The 10430-nt window shown below is 41.4% G+C and overlaps 2 protein-coding genes across 2 annotated transcripts in view; one reads left to right on the top strand and one right to left on the bottom strand.

Annotated features, from left to right (window-relative positions):
* nptx2b (neuronal pentraxin IIb) lies at positions 1–4438 on the bottom strand. Its single transcript, XM_035659556.1, has 5 exons — positions 3980–4438; positions 3097–3316; positions 2387–2631; positions 2014–2193; positions 1–231 (listed from the first exon to the last, which is right to left on the bottom strand). Exons 1-5 carry the CDS (start codon positions 4436–4438, stop codon positions 1–3), a joined length of 1335 nt encoding a protein of 444 aa, XP_035515449.1.
* Positions 4439–9488: 5050 nt separating this feature from the next.
* trrap (transformation/transcription domain-associated protein) overlaps positions 9489–10430 on the top strand; it is a 78219-nt gene continuing 77277 nt past the window's right edge. Inside the window, 2 exon segments of the mRNA XM_035669969.1 lie at positions 9489–9536; positions 10111–10294. Coding sequence (XP_035525862.1) covers positions 10195–10294 — 100 coding nt within the window. The 5' untranslated portion in view covers positions 9489–9536; positions 10111–10194.

The raw sequence follows: 10430 nt of genomic DNA, 5'->3' as shown, positions 1-10430 counted from the left end.
TTAAGCATTGGGCAGTCGCTCCTGACACACCTCCAAGGGCCGCTTGAATGCTCCCCTGCCAAACACTTCAACGTTGCTTGCTAGCCAGGAGATCACATTCCCGGGGATATAAGAACTGCAGTTAGCCATAGCCTGGACCTCGGCCGGCTTCAGAATGCGGTCCCAAATGTTCACTTGACTCAGCTCGCCCACGAAAGCCTGTCCGGCATCAAAGCGCCCGCCCACCACGTCCTGTAAGGGCCATAAACATGGGATGTAAATTTAAACAGCATCAACAACAACAATATTTGAGTAATTATCTAGGTGGATGATGCAGTTGGTGGGACTAGTCATTAAACTTTCAGGTTTAATGTGTTTTATTCCCTGTTCTATCCGATGCTGTAAATGTTGATGGCACCACATTTGTGTACAAGATGCCACTGGTTGGATTTTGATTAAGCTTGTGGAATTAAATATATTTCACTATTTTCTAAATTCTGTTAAGAAGACTAAAGAGACCATGCTTGTTCAATTAACTGAATGTCAGTATGTATCGAATTCTACAGTACACACACTATCAATGCATACCAGCAATGCAATACCTACATATCAGTATGTAGGATGCAGTATGCAGTGTGTATTGTGTACAGTTGGACTTTCAAGTGACCCTTATAACATCATCTGATCATCATCTCCCTATTTCGCTTATTTACTGTGCTAACACAGCCACGCTAGCAGCTTTGTAAGGCTGTACCTTTAGGCACAGTGGGTGAGCTAAATGCTATCATCATCATGCTACTATGCGCACAAGGACATGCTGGTGTCTAATGTGTTAACCATGTTCACCATCTTAGCTTAGCATATTAGCATGCTAACTTTTGGTAAGTAGAGTCTGACGGGAATGTCCTTAGTTTTCGGGTATTTGGTCATAACCCAACATGTGGGACAAATGTACAATTACGACCTTATGTTAGACCTACAGAAAAAGTCAGGGGGATCCGTAAAGGGTCTGGACCAAATTTTATGGCAATCTATCCAATAGTGATAGAGATATCTAACAACCTCATTGTGGCACTGAAAAAAAGTTAGTTTTGGTCAACTTTGATCTCATACTAAGACCTCATGGAATGGCAAAAGTTGGATGTTCCAACCATTTATCCATTACTTTTAGTTAATTATTTGAAATATTTATCCCTTACTTTTAGATGACAATTTAATCTGCTCTGCTTGTTGCTAACTAGTTTTCACACACTCTTAATTGCAGCAACACCTAAATTTATTGTTGTAACTGACTCATAAGTGCCATCAGCAGCAGTACCCCCCTGGGGTAGTACCCCTAGTTGGGATTAACTGCTCTGGGGACACAGATGGGAATACAACATTTCCAATTGATATAAAAAACCCCAAACATTAAATTGAATTAGAATTTTCTATATGTTGCTTTTCACACTGTTGTCAGTTATGTAACTAGAAAATGCCAAACAGTCTTCAAGCAATGTTGATTTAATTTCACACAGAACTTAACAGACTGCATCTCATTCCTCCTCAGACATTTTTAATAATGCTCAGATTGGTCCAGAGGGAGACCTCAGCATCTGTGGGCAGTGACAGGTTCACTGCTGTCTTGTTAATTGTTTTGTCATGATAACCTGCCACCATCTTATTACTGCTGCTTCAGGCCTGGTTGATTTTCCTGTTTCTATCCGCAGTTTGCAAAGATGCTCCATAAATAACGCTGTTTATTAGTAGAACTACTTGACATTGCACTTGAAGTGTTTGGCTTGTGATAATGCGAACATGCTGCACTACACAGTTGATGGTACATTGTTAGTTTTCTTCACTGTCTAAAAAAATCTTACTTTATATAGAAGAAAAGTAATTGAAGATGTAATTTCAGGTAAGTGGCTGCTTTCTTCGAACATGACAAAAGAGCTAGAATGATGACTAACGCTATAGACACAGGCAAATGTCAAACACAGACAGTCTGATCAGTCATTTTGTCCAAGATTTTGGGGTCCTACTGCACCTCCTTACCTGCTCCTGCCCCAGGATTATGACACCCCCAGGTTTGATGGGGTGCCATGCTGCCAGGTTGTCACCAGTCCCCAGTTTCGCACCATCTTGGTAAGCATCCCACTGGCCATCCCGTGTTGTCCAGGAGATGCAGATGTGGTGCCACCTTCCATCACGTACCTCCAAAGGCAACTGGGCAACCTGTGGTTAAAATACAGTGCACGCAGCTGTTGTTTGCCTTTACAAAAGCACATATCTAGTATGGTTGTTGAATCAAAAGAGAGATTTTAGTTGGCTGACATGAGGGTAGGGAACATTTTGGTATTTTCATTTTTATCATTTTATCATAAAACCATAAAGGTTTAGCAGATTTAGGACACCAGAATCTACCTACCTTGTCATTGATGAGCAGCTCTATTGGGTTGTTGCCCCATTCAATCAGCACAATCTCATTCGCTTGCCCTGGTACACCATAAGAGAAGGGCGTCCCTATGCCGGGAGTGGCGCTGGACTTGATCCACATGCAGAGTGTAAAGGCGTACATCTCTGGCAGGCTCTTGGTGATGCGGCCGTACAGGTAGTTGGTCCGCTGGGGGAGGGACAGCTTGAACTGCTCTGGGGACTTGAAGTCTCCTCCTCCTGTAATGAGAAAGGGAGAGAGAGAGAGAGGAGAGGAGAGGAGAGGAGAGAAAGGGACAGGGAAGTGAGAGGTGTCCCATAAACTTGTTAAACGTTGCCGGGGGATGAAAGCAGGGAAACAGCATCACATCCCTTTATGTTTTATATGAAGTCATGACTTAAAAGAGGCTCAACAAAGGTCCTTTTTGTGTAAAAAGTGTGCACGTCTGTCACCATCTCTGATTCATCAGACCCTCTCAACTCTTTTATACCCCTGAGTGCCTTCCTCTGCCTCCTCTCCATTAGTATAGTAGATGTTCACCAGGTTGCTTTATGTGCCCTCATATGTGTTTTCCCTCTGTGCGGCACCAAGGTATCATTTTCCTCAGTGTACTGTGTGCTGGTTGTCCCCAAACCCATTGAAACAATATTTCATTTTGACTTTATCTGTACATTTATGATGATGCACATGCAGCGTTGCAGTACCTTTCTCCAGTTCACTGATCCTCTCCACCAAGGCGTTCAGCGTGCTCTCCGTCTTCAGCCGGTAGGCAGCTGTGGCGTTGGACAGCATGCTCTTCTCCTCCTCCAGGTTGCTGACTTTCTTCAGGAGCTGTTTCTCCAGCTCCCCGAGGCGACGCTGCAGCAGGTCACGGAGCTCACTGGGGAATGAGGCGCCTGAGACGTTGGCCCGCATCTGGTGTTGCTAAGGAAGGATGGACAGGACACCATGAGCAGGAAGTACACAGAGATAATCAGGGACAATGAGCCCCCGGAGAGCTGCTAATATTGCCCTTTGTCATTCTTCTTTTGAGTGACAGGCCTGCAAATATAGTTTCAGGGGTGGAAAACATTTTTGGAAGTTGACATCTACTGTGTGAGGTTTTGGACAGTTTTCACATCCTGTTCTTTGATGATTTTAGTTTCATAAGTATGTGACATTAGCTGTGGCAATAAACCCACTCCAGCAGGTGCCTTCCCAGTAATGATAAAGTATGAGGGCATCATCTGTGGCTAGAAATAATGACACTTTGCAACTGCTTATTTTAAGACTGTGAGGAAGATATTGTTTATGCTTTTAAAGCACTAGTCAGCAGACACGCCCAAGAAGTTGTTACACAATCGGCCCCTCGTAATGGGAAGTTTAAGGCCAATCAGACACAAGTAATCTCTTTCCGACAGATTCCTCTGTTTGATCTCCATGATACAGCACTGTAGTGATTCTCAGCGATGCCATTCTACTGCTGAGCAGTGAGTCAACACTGTGTCGTAACGTTAATCCTATAAATCTGTACCGAGAATCAAACTGTGCTTTTACGCATGGCTTTGGCACAGGACGTATGGTTTTGCGCAATTAATGCCGACTTACCTCCAAGTTTTCCAACCGGTCCTTGAGCCCCTGCATGGTTTTTCCAAGGCTGTCGATGGTGTCATTTGGATCTCTGGGAACATCTCCCATTGTATTTTGCTTTTCTTTGCCCCAGGAACCCCCCTTGTCGTACTTCCTATCGTCGGTGGCTGAGGCGCAGAGGGACAGCTTGGTGGTTAGCTCATTAATGGTGCCTTGCTGTTTGGAAATGTTTTCCTTCTGCTGTAAAATTGTCTCTCGAAGTTGCATCACAGTGTTTCTGAGCTCCTCTTCCTGGCTCCCGGCGTTTAGCTCGGGTAACAGTGTCACAGGGCAACTGGCATCGCCGCTGAGGGGTATAGCCCGGCAGATGAACCGCTTTCCATCGTCCGCCTGGCCGCTCGCTAGTTGACTGCAGCCCAGCGCACAAAAACACAACAATCTGTAGAAGAGTGAAAACATAGCGCCGGCGTTCACCATTAAGGAAGGTCCAGGGGAAAGTGATAACCCAAACACTAAACCCTTAACACTCTCTAACGTAATCTACTCTCAACTTCAGTGCGTAAAAGTGTACTCCAAAATGAGTCTACCCCAAAAAACATCACATATAACTACTTCTACAAAGTAGCACCATGCCTAAGCAGCAAAATCAAGTAAATTCTGAGCGGAAAATCCGATCAAGGGAGACTCGGTCACTGTAAGCCCGGTTAATGTGGCTTGTGTTACTGGGACTATTCCTGGCACCAACAGAGCAGCATAGTATGGTGCTGATCGGACAGCTCCTCTTAGCAAAGAGGATTATCAAAAAAAGGTGTCTGCAGACGCTCCCGGATTGGTTGTAGTAGGCTGACGTCACAGACCAGCTGGGTCAAACATGTGTTTATTTATTTTTTTGGAAAGTTAATTAAGCAATGAAGACTGTGAGTTCGTTGATTAAACGATGATTAAACAGCGATTAAGCTGATAAGAGGGTGCCACAAGGATTGGTGCGATCATTTTTCTCACTGACTAGTCTGGTGCGCGCTCTCATTGGTGCCAGCAAATATCAGGCTTATGCTTAAATTACAACCAAGGAAGAAAAGGTTTAATTTGGCCTTCTGCATGCTGAGCAATGTGGTGGAAGCAGATATGTTTGCAGCTGCAGTTAGGTGTTACCTTTGGTGGTTGTGCTTGAACTAATACACTTATATACATCCATTTTTATACTTTCATAATAATAATAATAATAATTATAACTTAAAGAGACATTTTAACATAATCTAATCTGTAACCTATTAAGCTAAATCATAAGGTTATTAGTCCCTTTTTGTTACCTATAGAACACCAAGTGAAAAGTATGATTTGTCCTGTTATGTCACAGGATGTTTGAAGAAAAAGAAAAAAAACTCTAAATGGCAGATTTGTAAGCAAATAATTTATTGTGTTTGAAATCTGAGGAATATACGCTGACCCTTGACATTTATTCAACATTATACATAACAAGCACTTACACTTTGGTTTCAGTAAGGCATCAATATAGATTCAACACCTGTGCCTGACAACATTTCACAGTTCAGACGTCTAAGTGCTGTGTACGGTAATTAGATCATAAACTAACAACAAAAACAGAAGACAATCATTCGATAAGACCAGTCAAGTAACATTTACTCTAGTAAAGAACAGTAAGAACAGATAGGCAAGTAATTATAATATATAACCATTTACAATACATTTTAAAGAGTTCTACCCAGATACATTTAAGGCCAGTATTACAAGTTTCCCCAGCCTTCTAAAACATGATAAATCATTCTAAATGCAGGTGACTTTCTCCAATAAAGCAAGCAGTGAGGAAACAGGATGTGGTGGTAAACAATTAGCAACAGCCTGCCTGGCCGTGAAAGGTCAGTACAGCCTGGTGTGCAGACTGGAAGACATACCACTGTGCTTTGAACATGGCGTCCAACCATGCTCCAAATCACAGTCAGTCAGGGGTGTTGTTATGACAGTAGAGGAAGTTTAATTTTATTCACTGATGACACATTGTTCAATTTTTGTGTTTCGAAACAGCGAGGAACTCAGCGGTAGGAATTCTCATTTTCTCTAAATTAATGATTAATTGAAGTCACGTCAAGAAAAACACAGTGATTAAATGCAAAGTTGTTTCTTTATCAAAAGGCTTCCGAGCTTAAAAGCAGTTTCAGACTAACATCAGCACACTGTTATCAATGACTCATATCGATTAAATATTTCCAAAATCCATCAGGTTCTCCTCACCTACTGTGGCATTGTTTTTCAGCCAATCAGTGTCCTACGTTGTAACTATTCTGCGCTTTGAATTAGAAATGTGTTCATTATCAATAGTGGAAGTAGTATTCAGAGCCTTTATAAACATTATCAGATAGTAATGAGGCATTGAAATATTCGATAATTTGATAATTTCAAATCTTTGGGCCCTGAACAATGTTTTGAAACCACCAGAGAATTTTAAAAGGAAAGATCTCTTTAGTAGAACTCTTAACAACTCAGACATCTAAAACATGCCAAGAAATGATGGAACCATTATGTAAAACATTAACTTGGAAGTAAGTAATCACTGTGGCTGGCAAATACATCTGTAAAAAGTATAATGTTTTCCTCTGAAATGTGGTAGGATGTAGCATAAAATGGAAATATTAAGTACAAGTATCCTACGTCAAAAGTGTACTCAGGTAATGCTAAGAAAGGGGCTTGTTCCTAATCCCCAGGTAACACAACTATCCACACTCTAGATGGGGACTCACAGCAGAGATTTTGAATGATGTAGGTAGAAAGAAAGAAAGAAAGAAAGAAAGAAAGAAAGGAAGAAAAGAAAGTGACAGGGGCAGGATCTGGCAGCAGTGAGTGACCATCAACACCTTCAAAGGTGCAAAGCTTGTGCAAACCAATTACCATCATTGCTGACTGACTCTGCCTCCTTCGGTTAAACACAGAATATTTTACTCTGGCAGCTCATTTTCTTGTTATAGAGAGACCAAAGGTCTCCAGCCAGTTTCCACGTAAACTCCAGCTGATTAGGAAAATAAAAAAACCCCTTAAATTACATTCGGGACAACCCTCATGAAACTAATATTTCCAATAACAACCATATTCACAAAGCCGGAGGACTGCCTGGCTTTTACGAGTCTTTTACACATTTTATCTGCCCGGTCCACAGAGACCCTCATTTTGCAGATGGGTAAAAAGAGTGAATGTGCATCGGAGCTTTAGATGCATGAATAGATTTTCAGGGTATTGTTGATGTTGAGGCTCAGTCTCAAGGAGAGTGCACTTCTTTCTATATGAGAAATAATGCCGGGGTGATCCAGCTTCATCATAAGGGCATCAGCAGCCGCAGCAGTGCGCTGAGAAAACACAAATTTAATGGACAGATGAGTGGTTTTGGAAAGCTGGAGAACCAGTGTGTCATCCACTCTCCCCTCTCAGGATAAAGCCCCTGTCAGGAAAGAAAAAAAAAACCCACTAATGAAACGAACAGGACAGTGCAATAAGCCTGAGACAAACATCTTTTAGCAGATCATTATTACTTAGGGACCGGAGCCAGAGAGAGAATGAGAATGCCACATTGTATGTCAAATTACCTTTTAGATTATATACGACATTCACTGAAAGGAATATCTCATTCTACAGTCTTTTGCCAGTGGGTTCACTCTATGGAAGGAGGAGGCTGTGAAGGAGAGAATTATGAATTAAAACCCATTAGCAAAGCAAGTGGGCAGAAGACAGGTTTGATAGATCAGGCAGGATAAATAATGAGCATCTTTCAACCAGATTTCATTATTCCAAAAGCTATTAAAACAAGCATTATGAAAGGAAATCTCAAGCTTTGCTGCCATACACATATGACGTAATATAGTGACAATGAAACTTGGGAGCAATCTTTAAAATGAGCACGAAAGGATATACTATTGATTTTAGATAATGGCTGATTTGCCTATGTGACTGGGCGACTTAATGCAAGAAAGAAGAAGAGTCTAGGCGGGATGAATGAAAGCCATAAGCCAATAAAAATCTGCATTTTTTGGCACCCATTCTCTCAAAAATCTCTTAACATTAATGAAAGAACAAATTACAAATACAAAACAATAAAACACAGTCATATATTTAATCATATTTAATACCATTTTTAACCATTTTTTTCTTAACCATGCATAAGACTGTAGTTTCTTGAGCCTTATCCCTACAAAAGAATTTACTCCCTATACTCCAGACTCCTGACTCACCTGTAGGCCTCCTAATGTGTCATTCTCTAGCACTGCCCCAGTCTTATGTAAGTCTGAAAATAATAAACTCAAAAGATAAAGATCTCAGACCCATTTCCTGTGTTCCAATCCTCTAAAAAAACACATAGATTCATACCAGACATCAGATAAGAAAATGATGTGAAGTGCCATGTTTGCAACACTTCATGCCAACTTCATTACATTGTTTTATCATTCATAAAGGGTTGGCATTATGTTTGTTTTACTTAAAACACTGAACATTTCAGACCTACTGTCTCCTTCAGTGGGTTGCCATCTTGTGGTAAAACCAATCCACGCTATGAAGAAATGAATTAAAACAATGAATACATTAACTGAAACCTATTCCAGTGTTTTTCAATATCATGGCCAGTCCATTATAATTCTTCAAACATCAGTTATTATCCATTAATATTTAAATAGCTTAGGTTGCCATGTTGTGAAATATCCCTCTGACTGGCGGTATTCCTCCTCCAGCATTACACTTGCTGTTGACTTATTTGTGTATTAATTATTTTATTAACTGCCACTGCAGAATTGATCATAAAAAAGAGACCCATTAACTTTTATTAATGAGGAGAGACAACAGCAAAGAGGATTTTTCACAACCTGGCAACCCCAAACGTGTTCTATCAATTTATAGCTGATCTATAAACCATTAGTAAAGGTTTTATTAACTCTCAATAAAGGCATTAGTCAGAACTTATGGGCGACACGTAAACTACACCAAAACGATAACAGAACTGAAAGATAAGCCTATACATACATATAAGTATATATGCATGGCAAAGTTAGCAAGGCCAAGTTGCACAAGCAAATCCATGTTAGTTTAGTTTATAATATAAGAAACAATGAATGTATAGTTAGCACAATAATGCAATATATGTTGAAATGCTTTACACACTGCACTTGGACACAGCACTTGTTTCCCAAAGGGTACTACCCATCGATGTAATATACTCCCTCCAACCAGCATGCGCAGATACCCGCAAATTTACTTCCTCCTAACAATCCTGCGAGCCTGAAGACCATCGAAAACGATGGTCTTATATCCACTGGTTTTCACTGTGTATTGTTCCGCTGGTACTAGAATCAAACGTTATGACCAATAAAACAATTGTTATTAAATTGAACATCGATTGTATTCCACTTCTGCATATATGTATGTCACGCAAACATTATGACACTGTACTTATACATTCATAGGAAGAATATTACATGTAATACGCGGAGGGATATCACACGTCTTCACTGGTCGCAAGCCCGGAGCAGCAGCGCGAACGCGGCGGACACAGAGCGACGGTTTCCGGTCTGTGGAGCTGGTGAGTGCAAACGGGTCGCTTTTTTTAAAATGTGGAGAAATAGCAGGGCAGCATAATGTGTACGAGTAGCGTTTGAACGGGTTCTTGTTTGAGAAAAGGTGCTTTCTCTTTGTGGCTTGTGTTTATTTTCTCTCAAACAGAGTTTAACGCCAGGGGATGCGCGAGCGCTTTCTTTCTCTGGGAAAGCTAGCTTGTTAGCTAACGGTTGCTAACGTGTTCTGGGAAATTAACAGTATATTTGCCTTTTGAAGATTTGTTGCGCGCATGAATACGCGTACAAGGCCTCTTAATGATAGAATGGTTCCAATTCTGACCCCAAAAACCCTGTTTTTAATTCACAAATACTATCGGAAGTGTACAAAAACTGTGCTAGCTGATGCTTCTAATGATGTCATCACTGTGCGCCTTTCGAGAGGCATGTTTGTGTCTGTTACCGGTTTGTTTGTCAAATGTTGTCATTTCTCCCTAACGACGCTCAGTGTCATACACGTTCAGCAGATATAACCCACAACATGACTGTTCTTCATTATAACCGATGACAGCGGATCTCTTTGTTTCCCTCTCGTTCCTGCAGCGTAGATGAGAGCACACTGAGCTCTGTGCAGACTGCTGTCTGCCCCCTTTCCCCACCGCAACCCTGTCTGTCCCAGGTGCCACAATGGCCTTCGTCCCTGCGCCCAGTCCCACGGTAGTCGACCAGACTACGCTCATGAAGAAGTACCTGCAGTTTGTGGCGGCGCTCACAGACACCAACACACGTAAGTTTGTATCCCTCAGAGTGTATCGCTAGGCATGAGTAATCTAGACAGAAGTGACAGAAAACCACCCTGAAATGATGCAGCAGCTTCAGAAATGATCTGTATTTAATTGCTTTTATAGCATTGAAGCAGATTT

Source organism: Morone saxatilis, unplaced genomic scaffold (genome assembly GCF_004916995.1).
Source record: "Morone saxatilis isolate NCDOM2014 unplaced genomic scaffold, NCSU_SB_2.0 Contig1, whole genome shotgun sequence".
Lineage (NCBI taxonomy): Eukaryota > Metazoa > Chordata > Actinopteri > Moronidae > Morone > Morone saxatilis.
This window is presented reverse-complemented; position numbering and strand designations above follow the sequence as displayed.